General features: G+C 44.3%; 2 protein-coding genes across 10 annotated transcripts in view; one reads left to right on the top strand and one right to left on the bottom strand.

Annotated features, from left to right (window-relative positions):
• Window positions 1–6,393: 6,393 nt before the first annotated feature.
• On the top strand, window positions 6,394–11,876 carry hyi (hydroxypyruvate isomerase). Of its 2 annotated transcripts, XM_034531564.1 has the most exons (8): window positions 6,394–6,840; window positions 6,975–7,086; window positions 7,750–7,864; window positions 8,502–8,580; window positions 8,942–8,991; window positions 9,068–9,137; window positions 11,242–11,376; window positions 11,523–11,876. In XM_034531564.1, exons 1-8 carry the CDS (start codon window positions 6,642–6,644, stop codon window positions 11,558–11,560), a joined length of 798 nt encoding a protein of 265 aa, XP_034387455.1. In that variant the 5' UTR covers window positions 6,394–6,641; the 3' UTR covers window positions 11,561–11,876. The 2 variants fall into 2 exon arrangements, with proteins under 2 accessions (XP_034387455.1, XP_034387456.1); XM_034531565.1 differs by lacking the exons at window positions 8,942–8,991; window positions 9,068–9,137 and having other exon boundaries at window positions 11,523–11,847.
• Window positions 11,877–12,632: 756 nt separating this feature from the next.
• The window catches only part of szt2 (SZT2 subunit of KICSTOR complex), a 90,126-nt gene continuing 79,078 nt past the window's right edge, over window positions 12,633–23,680 (bottom strand). For 5 of the 8 annotated variants that reach the window (XM_034530851.1, XM_034530852.1, XM_034530854.1 and 2 more), the window contains 8 exons: window positions 23,463–23,528; window positions 19,259–19,472; window positions 17,548–17,725; window positions 17,342–17,464; window positions 16,316–16,826; window positions 15,857–15,967; window positions 14,764–14,832; window positions 12,633–14,655 (listed from right to left, as the gene is read on the bottom strand). In XM_034530851.1, coding sequence (XP_034386742.1) covers window positions 14,512–14,655; window positions 14,764–14,832; window positions 15,857–15,967; window positions 16,316–16,826; window positions 17,342–17,464; window positions 17,548–17,725; window positions 19,259–19,472; window positions 23,463–23,528 — 1,416 coding nt within the window. In that variant the 3' untranslated portion in view covers window positions 12,633–14,511. The remainder of the gene's footprint in view (window positions 14,656–14,763; window positions 14,833–15,856; window positions 15,968–16,315; window positions 16,827–17,341; window positions 17,465–17,547; window positions 17,726–19,258; window positions 19,473–23,462; window positions 23,529–23,680) is intronic. The other 3 variants (XM_034530857.1, XM_034530859.1, XM_034530858.1) reach the window with 2 other exon arrangements.

Here is a 23,680-nt window from a genome sequence, read left to right as displayed (position 1 = left end):
AACAGGTCAGAATACATAATCCATATGCTGTTACAGCATAAAGGCATAAATGCACCGTAAATTAATGATGCAACAAAACAATGCCATCAAAAAGATAAAACAACAACTTCACTTGTTGTAAGTAGAGTTTGTGGGGGGGGGGGGGGGATATTTGGACAAACAGTAATAATTGCTGACATTTTTGGAATGGTTATGTAAATGTACCTAACAGGCTTTACCTATATATTTAGCAAGGTTTTTCCCGTCATTGTACGCAGGAGTCATGACACCCACTGAGTGTGTCTTGACCGGAGCGAACACAGCCACAATAGACTATGAGTTATACTTTATGGCACAAAGAAAGCCTTCCAGAAGCATCCCATAAGTGTCTCTCCGCTCTCTGCTCTATGAAAAGCTGCAATTGCCCATAAATGCATCAATTTTCAAACATTTTATATCAAAAAGCCATTTTGTATGGCACTTTACTAAGTAATATTAAAACGTTGCTTTTAACTGCGTCTAAAAGCCGTTAAATCACAGTCGTTTCCACATTGTTTTTTCTTATGGTAATGAGCCATTCCTTCTGTTTCACATAGCCAGGAAGCTAAGCTAACTCTTAATCACATTATTACAGATAGAAATCGTTGATGCATGTTGTTCATAACTGGACTTTTAGCAGTATTCACTTTGTCTGTAGGACCACAGCACATTAAAGTAGGAAATAAGAACAATAAAGACACTTTCCTGCTGTACTTTTGTCAACAACAACAACCAAAGAAGGCTCCTGGATCCGGCCTGTCCAGACCGAAGAGCATTTGTGTCATTTCTTGCAACAGAAAGGTAGATCGTCACCCGAGGTTTCAACTGAACTCAGATTTCCAAATGCATGATTTTGGATTTCTATTATTTTCACTATGTTTCAAGTGTGAAGAGCGAACAAAGATGTTCATATCTGACAAAGAGGTCCACTCTCAAACAGAATCAGATGTGATTTGCGCAGGGTCAGGGAGGAGCCGTTCCTCATACAGACGTTGGGGAATCAAACGAGTGTTCCCTCCTGCTGAACTCGGAGCTGCTGGTGTGTTGGCAGCATGCTCATCCTCCTGGGTTGTGCAGCGCGGAGCCTCCAGAGGCGCTTTATGCTTTCGGAAGGATATTTAGATCTCAGTTTGGCTTTATTTGATATGAACTTCCTCAAACCAGTGTTTTCCAGGGATTTACTAGTAAAAGAAGGGATGAGTGCAAATTTAAGAAACTCACCAAATCATATTTCAAGGACATGTTTTTCTTTATTAACACCAGAATATTGCTGAGTGAGCACAAGATAAAAATGAGACACAAAGCATTCCTTTATGTTACACTTTGGCCTTATGATCAAAGCATAATCAAATAAGCATGTCCTTCTACCACCCACAAAGACGGGTGAGCCCAGTGGGGGCAGACAGACGGGTGAGCTTGGTGCGGGCAGACAGACGGGTGAGCCCGGTGGGGGAAGACAGACAGGTGAGCCCGGTGGGGGCAGACAGACAGGTGAGCTTGGTGCGGGCAGACAGACGGGTGAGCCCGGTGGGGGCAGACAGACAGGTGAGCTTGGGGCGGGCAGACAGACGGGTGAGGTTGGGGCGGGCAGACAGACGGGTGAGGTTGGTGCGGGCAGACAGACGGGTGAGCCCGGTCGGGGCAGACAGACAGGTGAGGTTGGGGCGGGCAGACAGACGGGTGAGGTTGGGGCGGGCAGACAGACGGGTGAGCTTGGTGCGGGCAGACAGACGGGTGAGCCCGGTGGGGGCAGACAGACAGGTGAGCCCGGTGGGGGCAGACAGACAGGTGAGCCCGGTGGGGGCAGACAGACGGGTGAGGTTGGGGCGGGCAGACAGACGGGTGAGCTTGGTGCGGGCAGACAGACGGGTGAGCTTGGTGCTTGCCCGTCTGTATTGAACAGAACCCCCCGTCGCACAGCAATGGAAGTGAACATTGTAAATGTTCAACCATCGAATAGAAAACATAAAGTATATTTGCATGTATTTAAAATCAAAGTGAGGAACTTATATGAAACTGTCTCAGTTTATTACTAATGCCTATGTAATACATGAGACCAGATTGCTATATTTCTATATAGTTATTTTTGATGCTTGTCATTGGTGCCACTGGATTTTGCAAAAGCATGCAGGTTCACCAACAACCCCTTCAGCTCAGGATCCAGCAGCCCACACCACGCTGCTGGAGACCTCATGCTGGACCCGCTTGGACAGAAGGCAGGCACGGGAGAACCAGAACCAGGACTGAGCGGGGCAGACTGCAGTCAAATAAGAGCTTTTCTAAAGGGACCCTTGTGCCCGGAAACACCAAGGCAAGGCACGTTTAGTTGTGTAGCACATTTCAACAACACGGCAATTCAAAGTGCCTCACATAAAACCATTAAAAGCATCAAAACATAATGCAAAAGAAAAGACATTTTTTAAACAATTAAGAACATTCATTAAAACATTTAAAACAGTCAAAAAGCAAGAAATAGAATAAAAGTTGCAATGCAGTTAAAAAAAATAAAACGCATTAGTGAGATGCAGAAATTGATTTATATCCTTGAATCTTGTTCAATTAAAGGCAACAGAAAAGTCTTCAATCTGAATATAACCACCACTTCTATCTGAAGGGCCGCCTTCAACACAAGAGAAATAATTGCTGCCCATTTTTCCCCACCCCCTCACTGCATGCACCTGATTGATGGATGTGGGTTGGATGCTGGACTACTTATTGCTCTTTGCTCGTAAGATTATTGTAAAAGAGGCTGATCAGGCCTGTGGCTGGTTGTGCATAAATGAACCTTTGAAGTCGACCCAAGCCTCCCAGTGGGGACGACTGTTTTCAGTTTTCTTTTACTGTGCAGTGCATGTAGCGGGCTCTCCCACAGCCACAGGGTGCCCGTGTAAATGACACATCGGAAGCTAAACTGCCATTATCAGCTGTTGTCAGAGGTGCCACCGTGTTAGCATTTGCATATATTAGACTAAGTCAGCAGGGCTGTTTGCTCAGAGATAATGAAGCTGCAGTGACTCTGGACACCTGTGAAGTGGCAGCCTGCAAACCGCTCACCGATCTGACGCTTCAGCGCCACGTTTCAAATGGAAGTCTGCCTGTGACGACACTCTCAGCTGTAGGCCAAATATTGCCACACAGAATATTTGGGTGAGTTACAAGAAGTATGAGCTGTAAATGCTAAAATCCCTGCGTGTGTGCTGTATATGCAAGTCCTCCAAATGGAACAACACAGCGCGCTGTGGAGAGACACATGGAGGCTCGTTCTGATCTGATATCAGCAGGTCGACATCGGCTGGACTGAGCCTCCAAACGATGGGAAACAAATCGCTTCTATGATGTGAAAACCCTGTGGTTAAGGTCTGATTAGGTATTATGGCTGCAATGATGTGTGTATACACAAATATACACAAATAAGCATCAATATAGTGGTGCAACGGATCATGGACCTCAGGGTTCAGTTTGTATCAGGGATCAAAGTCACAGATCGGATCAGCACACAAGAAAAAAGGGAGCAAATACAACTTCTGGAGCCGATCATGTTTTGTTGCCACCAATACTAATTACTTTGATGATATTAACAGATACAGATTCCTTTGTTGTTTGATTACGCAACTTGTTTGCCACCGTTCCAAAAATCCTTTTCCAGGCTCTGAAGTCTGTAAACCATCAACAATTCTAAATGTTATCCTTTTACTTTGTTATTGGACCTAGTAAATGGACCTGTACTTGTGTTTCTCTTTTCTAGTCTTCTAACCACTCAAAGCTCTTTAACACTACATGACGTCATTCACCCGTTCACACCCATACAGTGATGGGAGGAGCTAAGGTTCCACCTGTCCATAATTAACATTCACACACATTCATACACCGTAGAACAGCTACGGGAGACTTTTGGGGTTAAGTGTCTTGCTCAAGGAGCCATCGACATGGGCTAGCGGAGCTGGGAATTGAACCGCCGATCCTCTGATTGAAGGACGACCCTGCTCACCACTGAGTCACAGTTATTGTCATCTATAGTGTTTCTTTTCTTTATAAAAACACACAATTTGAATGATAAGGAGCTAAAACATTCCATTGTTATTGTTCAGAAAACCTTGTCATTCTGAGTTTTCATGATGTATTATTAGAGTTTGTGTAAACAGGTCACAATTCATCTCTAATATATATTCATGTTGTTGTGAAAACATCCCTTTCAAACAACTGGATTTATTCAAGTTTCTCACCACCACGAAATTTGACTACACTACATAATTTACTTTCGCCCAATACTCCTCGTCACTGAGCAGAGCCTGAACGCATCATAATGTAACTGAACATAACCTTTATTAGTTAGCCGTTAGCTGTGCTGCTAACAGTATTAGCTCACCTGTTGATTTAAATACCGATTGTTGTTTATAATGTCACATGATGAGAGATCAGGGACTAGAAGAACATAAATGATGTCCTGATCCCATATTTTACTAAATATTGGAGGATAAAGATAGTCAGTAAAACTTTATTTCACACTCTGATGGTTAACGTCAAACTGTGTCATTAATTCATTGTTCACATACGTGAAGAACCGTGCGGCTCACGGATTGACAGTGGTCAGTTACACCACTAATATATATATATATATATATATATATATATATATATATATATATATATATATATATATATATATATATATATATATATATACAAAATATCTCACCTTTTGTCGCATATAATTTCTTTGTTGTATACATTGCATTTTAGATTTTTGATATCTATATGTAAATCACAGTAGTGGAAGAGGCATTAAAGCATTTCACTGAACATTGCAGAAACGTGTTGAGTATGAGACAAATTACACTTGAAACATATACAATAGAATACAATAATACCACAAGGAGAAAAGGCTCACCTGAAACACAGAACAGCGGTTCCTTTCATGTGACCTCTGACCTAATTTCCTGCTGCTGAAGCTGAGACATCCATCAGTATTTGGAAGCTGTCAGTACAAACATGAGCCTGAAAAAGAGAAATCAATGCAATGTTCTGCGTGGGTCTGCCGACCCATTGTGGGGTTGTTAGTGTACAGCGGTCTGAGGGGCTGCTGGGCTGCTTTTCAATTCCCCGGCCTGGATGAGAAACCGTGCCGTCTGGTGGCCTCATTAACAACAGGTGGGAGTTAGAGCACGCGAACACACTCGCACACACACACACACACGCACGCACACACACTCACACACACACACACACACACACACACACACGTTCCTGCTACGGCTACCTCACTGCACTGCTGACGCTCGCATGGTGGCGTCCACGCAGACAGCATCGATGCCCTTAACCCCAAACATATTATCCCCCAATATTTAGTGTTCGTGCATTTTTGTGTTTTCACACACTTGGAAGAGTTGACCGGCCTGTTCTGTGTAGCCAGCAGTTGGGGTGGGAGCTCAGACTGGTTTTCCGTATTGTTCCCACCATGACCAGTTTCCTCTTTAGGAGCTCCTGTCCCAGCTGTTGTGAGGTAAACAAAGTGTTGCATGTGATGTTGTGTCCACTGAGTCCCTGAGTGCCGTCCAGGACTACTGTCATTCCTTGATGTTTCTGAGTGGCTCCTCCATCAGGCTTCCCTGTGTAGATGTGTTAGTATACCAGGAAGTGACATCACAGGCAGCCCAAATCTTTATGCAAGAAGACCATTCAATTTCACAATTTTTGATTTCTTCACTTGCTTGCTTCTGGCGGGCTTGTTCTGGTCCTGGGACTGGCTGCTGGCGGGCTTGTTCTGGTCCTGGGACTGGCTGCTGGTGGGCTTGTTCTGGTCCTGGGACTGGCTGCTGGCGGGCTTGTTCTGGTCCTGGGACTGGCTGCTGGCGGGCTTGTTCTGGTCCTGGGACTGGCTGCTGGCTGGCTTGTTCTGGTCCTGGGACTGGCTGCTGGCGGGCTAGTCCTGGTCCTGGGGCTCATCTTTGTTTTGGAACTATCTGATGCTCGATCTCATCCTCTGCTTTAAATTCCCTGTCTCTGAATTTTCATAAATGTGATCCTCACATTCTGAAACCTCTTCCTCTACATCATCATCAAAAGCTTCGCTCTCTTGGTCAGGGTTAGGGTGGTCATTCTTTGACCACGAGGTAGCTGGTTCGAGCTCTGGCCTCCTACAGTTTGCATGTTGAAGTGTCCTTGAGCAAAACACTAAACTTCAAGTTACACCCTAAAAAAGGCTTTGGATCAAATTTCATGTATGTATGTAAATAACAATTGTAATTAAGTAAAACAACCTAAACCCCGTGGAAAATATAGTTTTGAAGGAAAGCAACGCTGTTCTAGCCCTTCTCATATAACACAAAACAATACATAAACAAATTATTTAAAAAAATACTTTCTGCGCATGCGTATTTTACAGACCAGGAAGCACGCCGCTTTCGGTCATGTGACAATAACAGTCTCCCTATGGTCGGTCAAAACTTCTCTTGATACTTTTTTGTAACTATTTGCAAGACAAATATTAATACAGCTAACGCCGCAGGAAGGAAGGTACGTAGGTGGTAACAAAGAGCTCCTTCTAAAGCGAACCGTGTCGCCCCGCGGCTGTCGGCTGAACGTTCCGGTTGAACCTCGGGTCGTCGGCCCCTCAGGTCACCGACATGGCGCCGCTCAAGTTCTGCGCGAACATCTCCTGGCTGTTCACGGAGCTGCCGGACTACAGCCAGAGGATCTACGCGGCCGCCTCGGCCGGCTTCCGGGCTGTGGAGGCAGCCTGGCTCTACGAGTCCGACCTGGAGGAGCTTCAGAGAGCCAAGGAGGCGACCGGGGTGGAGGTGGTCCTCATCAACACCCCGCCCGGTACCTGCAGCCTTCCAGCACCACCATCGGACACGCACGCGCACGCGCACGCGCACACTGTACTGATCCTTCCATGCGTAGTAACACTTAGAGGAGGATGATGGTGATGGGAATAAAGGATGCATGTGTTGCAGGAGATGTAAAAAGAGGCGATCTGGGTCTTGGAGCCGTTCCTGGAAGAGAGGTAGAGTTCAGACGGGGTCTGGATCTGGCTCTGAAGTATGCGAGAGCTTTGGACTGCAAGAGGTGAGGCGTAAAGTCCCTTTGGGCTGTTTCCTCCCTCCTAGGAGTCAGTGTGAAGTGGAACAGGAGCTTGTGCATACCAAAGGAAAAGGCACATTTCAACCACAGAGGCAATACATTCTGCTTTCTCATTACATTTCTGATATGTATTTATAATGATATAGTCCAGTCTTGGTTCCACCAGACCAGAGAGTCTAGATCCTCTCAGTCTGAGAGTCCGACTTGTCTTACTAAAAGCGATTGCTCAGTCCGGCCGGCGACCGGCTCTCGGAAGAGTCCTAGTTGTTCCAGACTTCTGGGCTCCTGGGAACCGTCCATGCAGCACAAATGTTTCTGCTCCCCGAGATCTGAACCTCCGTCCGGTCCGGTCTCGGTGCTCAGGGCTGATACTTTCCCCTCACGGCTTGCTTTTGGCTCTGCTGTCAAGGTGTAGAAACGTCTCTCAGATGAGCTGAATTTGACGGTCCAGGGGTAAATATATATGTGGAAAAACTAGACAGTTAAATTATAATAATCTGCCTGGAAATTATTATAATTTTTTACTGCTCCTGAGACGGTTCTTTTTTTTCAGGGCGTTTGTGTTTTGTGATGAGGAAACAGCCTTAATGCGAGAGTCCAAAAGCAGAATCAAATTTATGTATGACATATTTCCTATGAATTTCCCAGGATCCACCTGATGGCAGGGAGGGTTCCCGTAGGCTCACACAGAATGGCGGTTGCCAAGGAGATGGAGGCCATCTTTGTGCAGAACCTAAACTATGCTGCTGATATCTTCTCAAAGGTCGGTGACCTCTTCTGTTCAACATAACAACTCCCAACAGGATGAAACAAGTGAACCTGGATCTCTGCAGAAAGATAGTGGGATACCGCAAAGAGAAAATAGAATATATGTGTAAGATTCAAACAAATATATATATATATTTAAATATGATTCAAGGTATATCCACACAAATCTGTCCCTGGGTACCAAACCTGGCAACCTCGCTGTGACAACAAGTCCTCCAGAATCCCGGCTGGGGTTCGTCGAGTTGTCCCACGACTGTATGAAATAACTTTAGACCTCACAGAATACATAGAAAAGCTCTGTCCTCAGGCTTTTATTAGGCTTACTCTGGGAAAGTAGCCAAAACAGTAAAATACCCAAAAATCTCTTGAACCAAATCACACACGTCGGCTATTGTGGGTTCTTTTAATAACTAGTGTAATAACTAAAGTTATATGTTTTAACTTGTGTGGTGAGAGGAAATGACTCGTGTGTTTTTTTGGTTGTATTGGACAAGGATATTGTGGTATTCATAAAGCTGCAGCACTGTAGGTGTACTATGTGTCATATTATTTAAGTTAGATCAGTTAACATCACAGCACCCTCAATGGATGGTTCTTAATGTGATGCTGTGAAATGTCCCTGCTCCTCACAGGAAGGAATCACTGGTTTGATTGAGCCAATCAACACGAGGATGACAGATCCCAGGTACTTCCTGGACTCCCCTCATCAGGGTAAGACACTGTCCCGCTGAGACTCAGTCAGGCAACTGATGAAGCAGCATTCGTTCCACGAGGCGTTTCATCTTTGCACTCGCCAGTCGTGTCACGACGTTGAGCTCCAGTGTGTGAAGGAGGAACATGTCCTTTTCATGTCATATTTCTGATATGAATGAATGAATGATAAAAGCAGGCCAGTAAGAAGTCATTCTGCCCCCATAACATATTTTGATGCGAGTGCAGGTCACATTCTGTACTTCAAGCACAAAGTAGACTCGATGCTGCAGTGTGTGGTCGTGTTGTCCTCCTCTCTGGCAGATAGAATGCTACCTGCATGAGTCTTAGTCTTAGCTCCTCCTCCTTTTTGTGTCTGTAGCTGCTGCAATACTGGAGAAGGTTGGGAAGCCAAACATCAAGCTGCAAATGGTGGGTGCTCTTGAAAATAAAAAATGAAAAAAAGATGACGAAACTTTGGACTTAACACACGTGTGAACGGTTTCAGGACGTCTTTCACTGGCAAATAATGGATGGAAACCTGACACAGAACATACAAAAGTATTTACCCATCATTGGTGAGTTGGATGTGAGATAAAATATGATGTACTCGGATCCTTCAGCTTTAGTGGCCTCATTTTGCCCAGGCTTCTCATCTGTTTGATCTTAATTCCTCTTTTAATCCCCCAACACATCATCTCGTATCCTAGTGACCATCAGATATATTGGAATTGATATTTACCCTTAATTACAGTCAGTGGTCTCAAATGATGTTATTGATATTGTAAGCCTATTGAACGATGCTGGAACAGATGGAATCTGTTTGGGTGACACCTTTCATATTACAGTAATTTGCCCAGTTGTTAATGTTACAATATGTATGAGTGCAGCTTTAAAGCTGTTGCACAAAGAGCCAGAAATCCAATTATATGTCGTCACAAAGGGAGTCTTATTATTATATAAGGATGGTGAGTTTAATCCTCCACCCAAATAAAATATTTCTAAGATTGAGAGAAATGCACCCGCATGAATATTTCACTAGTCCTCGTAGGCTGTCTTAAATTTTAATGTATTTTTTAATGATTTATTGTTTCACCCACTATTAATCAGAATGTTAATTTTTCTGACCCGACCTGCTGCAGCTGCAATCCAGGCATCTCTAGTACATGTCATTCATCTCTTTCCTTCAGCTTTTAGTTTGTGTCTAGAAAGTGACCCACAAATTACGAAATGGTTGAGGTTAGGAATCTAACTTGTGTGGTTGAGGTTAGGAATCAAACTTGTGTGGTTGAGGTTAGGAATCGACCTTGTGTGGTTGGCGTTAGGTATCGACCTTGTGTGGTTGGCGTTAGGTATCGACCTTGTGTGGTTGGCGTTAGGTATCGACCTTGTGTGGTTGGCGTTAGGTATCGACCTTGTGTGGTTGGTGTTAGGAATCGAACTTGTGTGGTTGGCGTTAGGTATCGACCTTGTGTGGTTGGTGTTAGGAATCGAACTTGTGTGGTTGGCGTTAGGAATCGAACTTGTGTGGTTGAGGTTAGGAATCGACTTTGTGTGGTTGGCGTTAGGAATCGAACTTGTGTGGTTGGCGTTAGGTATCGACCTTGTGTGGTTGGCGTTAGGAATCGAACTTGTGTGGTTGAGGTTAGGAATCGACTTTGTGTGGTTGGCGTTAGGAATCGACCTTGTGTGGTTGGCGTTAGGAATCGACTTTGTGTGGTTGGCGTTAGGAATCGACCTTGTGTGGTTGGTGTTAGGAATCGAACTTGTGTGGTTGGCGTTAGGAATCGAACTTGTGTGGTTGAGGTTAGGAATCGACTTTGTGTGGTTGGCGTTAGGAATCGAACTTGTGTGGTTGAGGTTAGGAATCGACCTTGTGTGGTTGAGGTTAGGAATCGACCTTGTGTGGTTGGCGTTAGGAATCGACTTTGTGTGGTTGGCGTTAGGAATCGAACTTGTGTGGTTGAGGTTAGGAATCGACTTTGTGTGGTTGGCGTTAGGAATCAACCTTGTGTGGTTGGCGTTAGGAATCGACTTTGTGTGGTTGGCGTTAGGAATCGACCTTGTGTGGTTGGCGTTAGGTATCGACCTTGTGTGGTTGAGGTTAAGAATCGACCTTGTGTGGTTGAGGTTAGGAATCGACTTTGTGTGGTTGAGGTTAGGAATCGACCTTGTGTGGTTGAGGTTAGGAATCGACTTTGTGTGGTTGAGGTTAGGAATCGACCTTGTGTGGTTGAGGTTAGGAATCGACTTTGTGTGGTTGAGGTTAGGAATCGACTTTGTGTGGTTGAGGTTAGGAATCGACTTTGTGTGGTTGAGGTTAGGAATCGACCTTGTGTGGCTGAGGTTAGGAATCGACCTTGTGTGGCTGAGGTTAGGAATCGACTTTGTGTGGTTGAGGTTAGGAATCGACATTTCCGCAGCTTGTCTACAACCATCTCCACATGACCCATTCTTTGAATTTAATTCCCTACTTAAGATGTAGAGGAGTTTGGATCAGAGACTCGTGCTCTTTAAATCATAAAGCTTTGATTTCCTATAATAAACATGTGGAAGAAAAGACTCGACTGAGCTCAGGCCTCTTCGGCTACTCAGGATAAACCTGTGCAGCTCTGAAGATGTGACGTGTTGTTGGCCAGGGACTAAAGCCTCTGGAGCTAATACAGACGGACTCTTCCTCAGGTCATGTTCAGATTGCTCAGGTTCCAGGCAGGAATGAGCCCGACAGTGCTGGAGAGCTCAACTACAGCTACCTGTTCACCACACTGGAGAACCTCCACTACCAGGGATATGTTGGCTGTGAATACAAGCCACTGGGTGAGTGCTCTTCTTATATTTTGTATATATTATTTAGATATTTTGTAATATACTGTGTATATATATTTTTTTTAAATAAAAAATAAAATAAAATAATATATTACAACCAACATGTATACGTGTATAATGATCTCTGTCCACTCTAGGCTCCACAAAGGAGGGTCTGGGTTGGATGAAAGAGTGATGAGCAGGTGACCTCAACGCTGTGCAGGTTTCAGGAGCTCTGCTTCAAGGAGGAGCTTCACACAGTTTATAGTGGCCATACACATACATTGTCAATCTAAGTATGTACTATACTTTGATGTAGTGTACTGTATATTTTACTGTTTACATGACAATTTCCCATCTAAATGTTGTCATTAAATCACCAGTGGTTCTATCGCTCCAACAACACTTATTTTCTCAAATAACAATAAATCCTTTTAAGTGTAGCGATTAAAACGGTTTGACCATGTGTAGATAAGCATTTCACTGTGAAAAATAAATAATTCTAAAAACCTATCTTCCTATTACTCAAGCAATTCCTAACCTCATGGCTGTGTCCTATCCTTTACATAGCTCCTAGCTCATCTTAGGAAACCGTACTATAATAATTGATTATTCAATCAGCACTCGTGATGTCATATCATTTAAAGCCTTTCAGTCATTATATTTCAGTGTTCATGTTGTGTACATGTTCCCGTCTTCATTGTAATTGCCATACAGACCTGTCAGTTATTTTTGAATTTAGGACAGGCTCCATGCATCATAACCTAGGATGATAGTTCTGTAATAGCTAAATTCTCATCTTTGGTTATTATAGGACTTTTTAATAACACCTAAATGTTACAAACGTCATAAAATGACATAAAATAGGATTCAGACTGAGGACGTTATTGAAATGAGTTTTTCTTTTTTTTCTTCTTTTTTTTTTAATCAAAATGACTGCAGTGGTGATGGTTAACTGTTTTACAAGCTGTTTATGGTGGAGGTGTAGTCCCCTCTATGGAGAAGACAATCCACATCAGGTTCCTCCACATGTGGCCACTTCCTTCAGCAGAGTGGTTGTAGCCTTAATATACACAGCAGCCAGTGAGCCTGTGAACACACCGCTGTGCAGAGCCATTTTAAGCTCCGCCCCTCTGCCTCTCAGACGGTCCACAACTCAAAGCACTCCATGGGGTCCTCAGCAAAACACCCACAAAATGCGAAAGAGATCAGATGAGCGGTTCTCGACGGATTCCTCTTTTTGTTCACGTAAAAAAACATTCCAAAAGTTCTCATTCATCCTACTGCTTTATTTAGCATTTCACATACTGTATAAAGTGTTTGGTATGTACATAATATACATTATACAGTGCAGTGTTTATATTACAAAACGCTGAGGGCTAACTCGTTACAGTTATGCATATCCAGTGTTTAACATTCAGACCGAGGTCTCCACATTCCTCCATTTCACGTCCACAAGTGAGCTCAAACATGTGCTTCCTTCCAGTGAAAATATGCAGAAACCCCGGGGCTGCTGGGTAAGGGTTAGGAGGGTACTGGGGGAACCACGCCTCCGTCAGGCTGGCTTCATGCCCTCTTGTCAACCAGCCAGCAGCCTTCCAGAATATACATCACAACCTCAAACTCATCACCCTGAACATGCTCTGTAAACACTCTGGTGACATGTTGCACGCTATTATGCAAATCAGCAGAGTTAATACAACATGTTTTCGCCATGTTTCTGCAAACTGACTTCACTGATACCTTCTATGCTGAGCTCATGTTATGACAACAGCTTCATAGTTTTGGGGGTATAAAAAAAAAAGAGTGAAAGAAAGGCACTTCAGGGCACCAGGCATGGCAGTGGCGTTCAAGTGGGGTAAGAGGTTTGCCACTTGGAACATTAAAGCCGTCCCAGCTGCCTCACACATACAACACTGCTGTGGCATGAAGAGCTACAGATAGTCAAAAGGCACACCATCCAAGGTAAGGAACGACGCTGTGGAGGATGAAGCTTGTGCAGAAGGCTTCATTGTTGGGTGCAAACGACGTGAATCTGAAATGCTGACAGGGTAGTTCTGTTAAAGATGAGCACAAAGGAAGTCAGCAGTGTCTTCTCTACTGTCAAAACACGTAAAGGGTTCCCTCAGTCACGTCACCAGGACTCTAGGACTCCAGGACATGGGAGAACTCTGCTCATGACATCAGAGACGTGGATACGGCTCATCTACTTTTAGAATGGTCACAGACAATCAGTGAACGGTTCTTCAGACGGACCTCGTCCCTGACGACCCTGAGGACCCGACCCATCAGGGTGTCCGGGTCCAGACACCGTAGACCCTCTCAGTTGCGGGTCCAAATCACTACAAGGGAACATCTTGATTTGGGTTTCATAACACGAGCTGCGTCTTTAGTCAGCCAATCAAAAGTGGCAAATGACTAAATAGAATCAGGGTGCAGTTTCAGCCTTGGGGTCTACGTTGAATTAACGCTATTGGGACCGTCAATGGACAAAACGTGGGCCAACGTCCAGTGTGAGCTCCACTCCACAGTATCGAGAGAAACCATAAGCTGCCATATACTTGCTTTTTAACAAAGCGTGTACTTAACTCCCAGCTGCATTGGGAGTAGCACTGCTCATGCTGTGAACCTGGAGGATTTAAAGGTGCATCCACTGTGATGCAGATCAGAGTGACACTGGATGATGCCATCAAATCACAGACACTGTCCCTTATAACATACCATCCTCCATGGGTTTGAATCCCTCTTGTGGACCGGTAGGAGCACAGGATACACGGGCTGGTCATCACATGCACTTGAATGTGTAGTTAAAAGCAAGTATATCACAAGGATTAAGGCTGATACCGAACTAGCTCATGGAGGTTTATGCGCACCGGTTCATTTACTTTTAATCAGATTTTTCCCGACTGGTTTGGGTCTCGGTTTAGGTTTCTGACGTTGGCACTGACATGAACACAGTAGCAACCTCGGTCTGTCTGATGCTTTTCTCAATGCTGATGCATGGTGGTAAAGTAGAACTGAGCTCCACGTAGCTGCTGGGAGAACATACTGGCAGAGGATTTCCCCCACATGAACTCAACCCAACTGCTGCTTCCCGTTTCCATACTTCAGTGGGGACCATGAGCTGAAGTCCAGCTCTGATCTGCTCTACAACAGTCCCGTCCAGAGGTTATAGCAGGCGGTGTTGATGACGGACTCCAGGTGGTGGTACATGGACACCAGCTGGGGGGGAGGGCTGCTGCCGGCCGGCTGCTGGGACGGTAGCGGCTCCCGAAACACGACCTTTAGGCTCTGCAGGAGGGAAACAGACAAGAATCAGTGCTTAGATGCTACTATAATAATAATAATAATAATAATAATAATAATAATAATATTAGTCATGTCATTGTGATATCTCACTGTTTTTCCAGCCTGCGCATCCAGAAAGACCAAAACAAAGCAGTCAGTGAACTTCTGGTTCAGAACAGCCTGAAACAAAGAGGACAGATGTGGATGTAGATTAGATGGACTTTAGCCTTCTACTGACAATGAGTAATCTTTTTTTTATCTTCTTCATCATCATGTTAAACAGAACGGCAATTTTCTTTGGTGACAATGAAAACGTTCAATGTTAAAATGCTGACAAACAGGAGCAATGACGTGAACATTTCTTTTCCTCAACACTTCAATGTTCCTCAACACAGAAACACTTTTTTGGGATAACTGCAGTACTGTTTGTTAACTGTAAGCTTATCTCATGACTTATTTTGTTGACTTTTGGTTCTGCCTCCTCCTTTTTCTCCTGCCCCCTGGGCCCTGCTGGTTTTTATTGTGGAAGGCAGATATCTGGACTGTGCTGAAAGGAGTTATTAACATTGCCGAGTTGTTTTATAATCCTAATGAATGTCAGGACGATTATCACTTAAAAGAAAAACACGTAATATTGACAATTTGTGTGAAAAACAAACAAAAATAAATGACCACCCCCCCCGGTGTTAAAGGCCTAAAGTCCAGTGATATTCCATGAACCCAACACGGTGCTAACACATGGTCAGCCTGTATGGAGGCCAAAGGCCGCTGAAGGAGCCGACAGTGATGCAAAGTAGAAGAGATTGGATTGGCACAAAATACTACACTACCCATAAGTCTCAGCGGCTGTTGCTGAGGAGGAGACTAGTGAATCAGAGCTGTAGTGCACTCTGTTGTCGACATCACAGCGGACTCTTTGCACACAAATCTTTTAAAAGTTACATCTGGTGTCGGCTAAGAGAACAGATAAGAGGGAGAGGTCAGGCTGATCTACAGCGCTCTCATTCTCATAAACTCGGAAGGATCCCATAATTATCCCCCTCAAGATAAGAAACAATCCCTGGAGAGTCCTATTTTACCTTTAAACACTGATCTCTCAGTCTTAAAGTGACCCCCCCCCCCATTGTTTGACATGGTGTTGAAGCCAGAGGCTTGGTGGAGTTACACATCGTCACCCTTTGAGGAAACGGAACCATCTTCTCACCAGATACTGGATGCCGTTGTCGTCAAAGTGTCTGCAGCTCTGAGGGAAGCGGTTCAGTAGGACCTTGACCAGGCTCTGGTACCAGGCTGGACTCATGGTCAGGAAGCAGTCCTGCAGCGACACATCACACACATTACTGTTTCAACCACCATCATTATGCATTATTATCCCAAACAAAATGAAACCCAGAGATATGATCAGAGACTGTAGATGTAACCGTCAAAAAGGTAATAATCCAACCTCCACAATGAAGAGGAGGGGTTGTAATTATCTGTATATTATCACGATCAAGCGCCGGCAGCGTGTTCCCAGATCTGAACAATAAACCAGGTGAGTACACACTGTTTTCATAAGCAATAGGAATGATGGCCAGACTGTAAATAAGATCCAGGTTGTAATAAACCAAAATTAATTTTCCAAGCCTGGACATGGTGTGTGAATGTAAAATGGGAGTCTCACCAGTTGTGGGTCGATCTCCCCCACCGAGCAGCTCTGCACGGCCTCCAGCAGCTCCTCCAGCTCGCTGAACGACAGCTTGGTCAGCTTCAGCTTGTCCAGGTGCTCCCCGTGGAACAGCCTCCTCCACAGGTTGTCCCTGCGGCAGTGACCCATGGCCTGCTCCACGCTGGCCTGGATCTGTCTGCGGGCCGACACCACCTCGTTGTTGAGCAGGGGGAACAGAGGGGAGGGGTAGAGCAGCCCCTGGTTCTCCCGGCCACCCCCCGCCAGAGGGTAAAACTCATTGCCGTCGCTCGGGGCCAAGGAGGCTGCGGCTTCGGGCAACGTTTCCTCCCAGAGGTCCTGCTCGGCACCGCGTGACCCGCAGGCCTCTGCCCGATCCGGGGGGGCCCGTCCACTCAGCTCCCCAGGGTCACGGTGGATCTGAGGGAGCTTCTTGAAGCGGCGCATGTCAGCCGTGAGGCGGGGGAAGAGCTCCCTCTGACTGGTCATGATCACATAGAACCGCAACCTGCGCATGAAGGAACAGGAGAATTCATAAAGACAATTCATTTCTGATTAGATCTGGACCGATATTACGCATTTGAGCCTTCTGCTCCGCTTGGCGCACTGTGGCCATACGGGCATGACCCTAACACCTGAGGCTTAGCGGCAGGCTGAGGATGTGAAGTCACCCTTACATGCTCTGATGAGGTCACGCTGTAGGCGTTCCCAATGTGACACGAAACCAATGCCATGAAAGAGAACTGGTTTGCATTATGTGTTTCTGTCAAAATAATTTAAAAGATTTCTTTTTTTAAAACTCAAATATAGACATCCACCTTACAATCCAGTATCATTCAGGCTCTACTTTAGATTATCAATATGGACAATAGATAAACAACTAAAGTAGGGCTGCTATGAGCAACTATTTTCATAGTAAAGTCACCATTTATTTAAAGTAATCAATTCATATATATTCTGTAAACTAACAAACTTACTAGGGTGATATCATCCCCTCACATCTCCTCTTTCATGTCTCTTTACCTCAACAAATGCCTCTCCCCATCGGACTGTTCCTCAAATGGAGCAGCATTATGGCAGACCACCAGGGACACGTCAAAGTCATCATGGTGGTGCAGGCCCTCCAGATCCTTGTAGGAACCCGAACTAAAGCAAGGAGGAAGAGGAGATAGAGGAGGTTGAAGCTATGTATGTAATGCATGTACACTGGGATGGGGAAGTATTCCTACCTGTTCCACAGAGCCACTAGTGCATACTCGTGCAGGTCAGGCGTCCCTTTCTTGTTGTCAGAGGCGACGGCAGCCTTGGACATGCGGAGCGGCTTCATGCCGTAGGTGCTGGCGTGGTCAGTGATGTAGTTGTAGAGCTGATGAGCCGTTATCATCCCCGTGGAGATGGAGAAGCTCCCTGACGTACACATAGACAATCAAGATTCACTTAAAGGAAATCTTCATTACCTCTTCAATGACTCGGAAAGACCCCCGGCTCAGTGGTACATTAGCACGCCATGAAAAGGAAAACAGTGCAAGCAGTTTGGATTGAACTCTGGATTTGAAAGATCCTATTTTGGCCAGCAGTGAGCTGTGGGGCGAGCTGGAGGAGATGCCAGACATGCAGTGCAGATTCATACCTACACTCAGATTCTCACCTTAAGGCAAATACAAAAGTATTATAGAGTTGCAAATGGCCGTTCTGGGTTCAAGACCTCTTTTGCTCAACGGACAGCAGCTCTTTTGCCAAAAAAAAAGTCAGCTGAGCTTTAAGTCTGTCACTTATTGCACACTCATAATAACCAGGCATGTATCTTGGCATTTAGGGACATGTTTCAACAGCTTAATACAAATATCCAGCAAGTTTGGAGATATTTGGACAAACTGCCAATGATTTATGGTCAAAGTTTAAAACTGGTGGCATCCCCTATTGAGTGATTTCAAAATAGTAGTTCAACATTGTCATGAAACATATCCTGCAATTTCTGAATTATAGTCTGATTGTGGGACTGCAGGTTTTGTGATGAATGGCCCAACGGTTGTTGAATTTGGTCTAGTTATGTGCTGAGCCATGTCCTTATGAAGCGTATTGTTCAATCTCCTGAAAACGAAAAGAAACACCAACAATGTTTTGACATTTCATCAGATTGGTCCAATAATTATCAACAGAAAAGTTTATTTATATTATTTTGCAGAAAATACGTAAAGTTTGGTCTGGCAAAAGTCATATGGTCCGAGAAGCAGTTTGCAGAGCACGTTGAGGTGGACATGTCTGTCCAAATTTGAGGCAATCAGACTTATGGGTTGATGGGGCGTGGCCATGCGTATTTTGGGGTTATTAATCAAAGCGCTACCGTGTGGCCAACGGGAGTCATAATTCTTAAGAAGCACCAAAACATAATTTCCGGTTATGGAGCCAAGTTTCATGTTTCTAACGTGTTCCAGCTTGTCGCTTGTTAATGTATTATCACTATTAATTAGATAGTTCTTGATATACATCTGGAAACTGTTCACTTAGATACCTGCAAACCTATATATTTAATGCTGACAAAGAAAACCTATATATATTTTTAATAAACTAAGGGGATAAAGCATGTATACATTCCCCAGCTTAAAAGTACTGTTATCAAACGGTACCAAACTAAATGCTACTTGGAAGCATCAGCAAGATACAGTAGTCACAGTATTATAACGAGACTGGGATACTGAAAGATGGAGTAACAGCCTGAGGCTTACAGTAGAGTCCAATGCATTGTGAAGGCTATTTGCATATTTGTTGCACCACTTAAGCAGTTTGCTAACGCTACTCTTGATGCACTGTGAGTTCATCACAAGGCATTCAGGTGGACTCGTACAGCTTCCTGTGTGGCTCTACCTCCGTGTGGTGATTCTAGATGACCCGTGGGGAGTCGCAAGGTGAATTTAATGACGATATTTAAACCAGAGTCACCTTGGAAGACGTGGTTGCGGCCAAACTTGGGAATGTCTGGGTGATGGGAGATGAAGTCGTCCAGGAAGTCGGTGAGCTGGTAGCCCTGGCGCAGCGTCATGTGGCAGCCGAACAGGTACTGGTGAACCACTCGCAGGTGGAAGTCGTAGCTGAAGGAGTGAACGTGCATCAGGTCCCGCACCTTGTCGCACTCCTCGGTGAAGAGCATGGAGAGCTGAAGACAGAGGGGTGGACCCAGTCATGACTAGCAGACAGTCACGGGCTAAAGAAGTCACAGCAAAACAAGTGTCTTCTCGGTAAGTCTGGCTGCTTTCATTACACAGATTGCAGGGAGTAAATAGCATGTCTGAATGGTTATCTGTGTCATCATCCACTAGTGAACCTGCTTTGCATCTGAAGGGGCTCGACCTGCCATTCAAGCTGCTGGCGGCCTCGAATGCTTTGTGCTGTGCACCTTAAGGTCACGCTGCTCCCGGTGAGAGCCTTTTGTAAGCAACTTCGATACCAATCGCATTCACAATAGCATCTTATTTAATTAAATCCAACATCAAAAGGGGGCTGACAAAAGCATTAATTGCAAATGTGAATGGCTGCAGAGAGAAGCACAATGAGAGTTTATTGGGAGGGGCTGCGTATACTTTCATCTGGACCATTTGCCTGGAACCTTTACAAACAGGCTTATCAAATCTAAGGGCGAGGGCCAACTGCACGGCTCTCGTTAGCGAGAGAACACCTTCAAGTCCGGGACCTTTCGGCACCTTTTCCCTGTCTCAACAGAAGCTAGCACGAGGACAGGAGACATTCAGCATTATCACCGCAGAGATATGGGAGGAAGAATATTCTTCTGGCACAGTGGAATGAAAAACATAAACATTAACATTTCTCTCCCCGGCGACGCTCCCTACAGACTAGCAGACACATTAAGTGTGACCTCCTAGCCTGTTATCGATGGAGCCAGGAGGCCACGGGGACTACACAAAACTCCTCAGCTGAGAGGTAGTACATTTCCTGCATGTGTCCTCTCAACTGTCAAGCTAACATTTATTATTTCCTAATCTGTTATCCCAAACGGTTCATGTTCGAGCTAATTAAACACCCTGTGTAACAAATTGTCAGGTTGAGTCGTCGGGCTGCAGCTCGTCTCCTGTCAGCCTCTCTCTCTCTCTCTCTCTCTCTCTCAGCGGAAGTGAAATTAATGACAGTGGCTACATTGATGGAGAAGCTGTAATCATTCGGGTCAGACAAGAAGAAGCAACTACATAAAGCATGATGATTGGAAAAAAGAGAGAAAAAAGCAGTCATAATAGGAAAGCCTAAAAGATGGTGACATCCATTGACATTTCACTTTCAGGATTGTTCTGCATCTGGAAAAACAGATAATTAAACATACAGTATATATTACACAAACACTATGACATTTGTTGTGATAGCTAGGACAGTGATGTGACAACGTTTCTTAGATATACATCTGTCTTTATGTGGTGAGGACTGTAGTAAAGGAAATATTACAGACGTTAACAAATTATATTAAATATGTATGTAAAATGTCCAAATGCCTATGTGACCTTTTCTGCTTTAAAATAAAACACATGACTTATATTTGTTTTTAAGTACCTAATTTCAAATATGAGGTCAGAAATTAGATGTATGTTGCCATCTTGATAAACAAATGGTGGACTGTGAAAGTATACGGGACATAAATCCTCCACAATCTTATCGTCTACAAACATATGAGAGTGTTATAATGAATAATCATAACGATAATAATAAATCAAATATTCTCTAACAGCCAATAAAAGCCTAATAAACTAAACCCCAATATATACTGTATGTTTTTAACATACAGTATAACATTGCTACAGGCCTAAAAATACTTCTTTGAGCACTCAGTAGATTTGCCTTATTTATGTTCGTAAATGAACACAGGTGGCCCTAGAATTGAGCCGTGGGGAACCCCACATCATTTACAGTCATGGACATAAGTATTTGCACTGTGACACATTTTTTCCAATTTTGCATATTTACACGACTGCAATGGATTTTAAATAAAGCTGTCTATATGTGGTTGAAATGTAGACGTTGAGCTTTATTTCAATGGATATAACAACAATATGGCATTAACTGTTTACAGCAATCTTTACACAGTCCTACACGTTCAGCGGTTCAGAAGTAATTGGACAAACTAACATAATAGTGAATATAATGATCATGTGTAACAATCCAGTCATTGGTAGCCTGAAGCCTTACACCCATAGTCATCACTATGGGTATAAGAGTTTCCTCCCTTGAGATGCTTTGCAGGCCTTGACTGCAGCCTCCTTCAGGTGCTGCTTGTTTGTGGGTCTTTCTACCTTCTATTTTGTCTGTACTAAATAAAAGCATGCTCACTTGGGTTGAGATCAGGAGAGACTTGAAGAATATTCCATGTATTTGCCTTGAGAAGCTCTGTTTTCACAGTATGTTTTGGGTCATTATCCGTCCAATCAGTTTTGCAGCATTTGGCTGACTGAGCAGATAATAAAGCCCATAACACCTCAACACTCATCCTGTGACCCAGTGACCCAGTTCCATTGGCAGCCATACAGCCCGTGCCATAGCACTGCCTCCAACCTGTTAACCAGAGGGTGTGGTTTGCTTCGGATCAGGAGCTGTTCCTTTCCTTATTACACTTTTTACAGTTAATCTTGGTTTCATCTTCCAAAGAGCCTTCATCTAAAACCGATCAGGCTCATTCAGATGTTTTCTGGCCAAGTCTAATCTAGCCTTCCTGTTTGTCAGTGTTACCAGTGGTTTTCACCTTGTTGTAAACTTTCTGTATTCAGATTCATGAAGGCATCTCTTGATTGTAGACTTTGACAAAGACACGCCTCCTCCTCCAGAGTATTATTGATCTCAGTATTCATGCTATGAAGGGTTTTTCTTCACCAAGGAAATAATTCTGCTACGTCTGATTTACCTCTGTGGTCTTCTGGGCCTTTTGGTGTTGGTGAGCTTGCCAGTACATTCCTTACTTTTAGGATTTGTTGATTTGGTCCATCCTAATGTTTCTACTATCTGTCAGATAGGTGTGTATTGTTTGACAGGCTTTTAATGGCCTCCTTCACTTGCAGTGACACCTCTTTGGTCCTCATGCTGAGAGTTCCCCGGACCAGCTACCGAATAAAACTCAACATTTTGAATCATCTGCAGACCTTTTTATCTGCTTAATTTGTAATGAAATAACGAGGGACCATCATGACCATGACCATCAAACCATTTGTAAGATAAATGTCCAATTACCTTTGAGGCTCTGAAAATGTGAGGGACTGTGTACAAATGGTTGTAATTCCTAAACAGTTAATGCCATAGTTTTGTTATATCCACTAAATTAAAGCTGAAAGCCTTACACTTCAACCACTTATTGACTGCATCATTTCAAATTTTGGAAAGAGGAAAATAAGAAAACATGTGTCACAGTACTTATGGCCCTGACTGTATATTGGCTCAAATATCTAGTCATTGACACAAAGCAATCCCTCATTTAACCAGGATTTAAACCACGTCCAGGAAATCCAACCAAATGTCACAGTCTGTCGAAAGGATCATCTATGGCGAGCAGATCAGCAGCAGTTTCCAGCCCCATGTTATTCAATAATTGACCCTTTAAACCCAAAGAGATGCTAGAATTGATAGTGGAAGTAGGCCTGGAAGGAAGTCCTAGCTTCAGTCAAGCCCCTGGCAACCAAAGATGCAAGAGGAAATATAGTAAGAGTATCAGAGAAAGGGAAAAGGGGACAACAGCGAATGAACGGACAGTTAGAATAATACAAGCTGAGAAACCCACGACACCCAAACCAGCAAGCACAGAGGCGGACAGCCTGTTGAAAGTCAAGACGGAAAAGGAAATCAAACGAGAGCTTGACTTTTGAGGCCTGAACCTCAAAAAGAAGATATTTCAATACCAGATCTTTGCCGAAGTAAACCCAATCTTCATCCAGCTAAACCTGCTACTTGCTTTATAGCCCAGCTGGGAGTTGTGGCTCCCACAAGTAGGACAAACACACATTTGAACACTGAAACCCATTCATTCCCGAAGAGACAAAAACACAGACATGAAGATTTGGAAAGGAAGAGACCAGGACTGATGGCAGCAAGCAGAGCGGCGGGGAGGGGTGAAGCCTGATTGTAGTGAGACACCCCTCCCTTGAGAATGGCTGGGACATACCGCACAGTCAGATACTGGGGTGGCATCTGGAAACGGCTTGCAACGAGGTTTGGTGAGGAGGCTGCCCTGATGGAGAGATGACATGAGGTGGGACTAGGCAGACACACAGACAGATGGATGGAAAGGAAGACTGAGGAGACACTACAGTAAGAACATGGTTTCTCAAACCTTACCTGTGGACCTCCACTTGATACGACTGGTGCCCAGAGTTCAATATA

The sequence above is a fragment of the Cyclopterus lumpus genome, chromosome 4 (genome assembly GCF_009769545.1).
Source record: "Cyclopterus lumpus isolate fCycLum1 chromosome 4, fCycLum1.pri, whole genome shotgun sequence".
NCBI classification, from domain to species: domain Eukaryota; kingdom Metazoa; phylum Chordata; class Actinopteri; order Perciformes; family Cyclopteridae; genus Cyclopterus; species Cyclopterus lumpus.
This window is presented reverse-complemented; position numbering and strand designations above follow the sequence as displayed.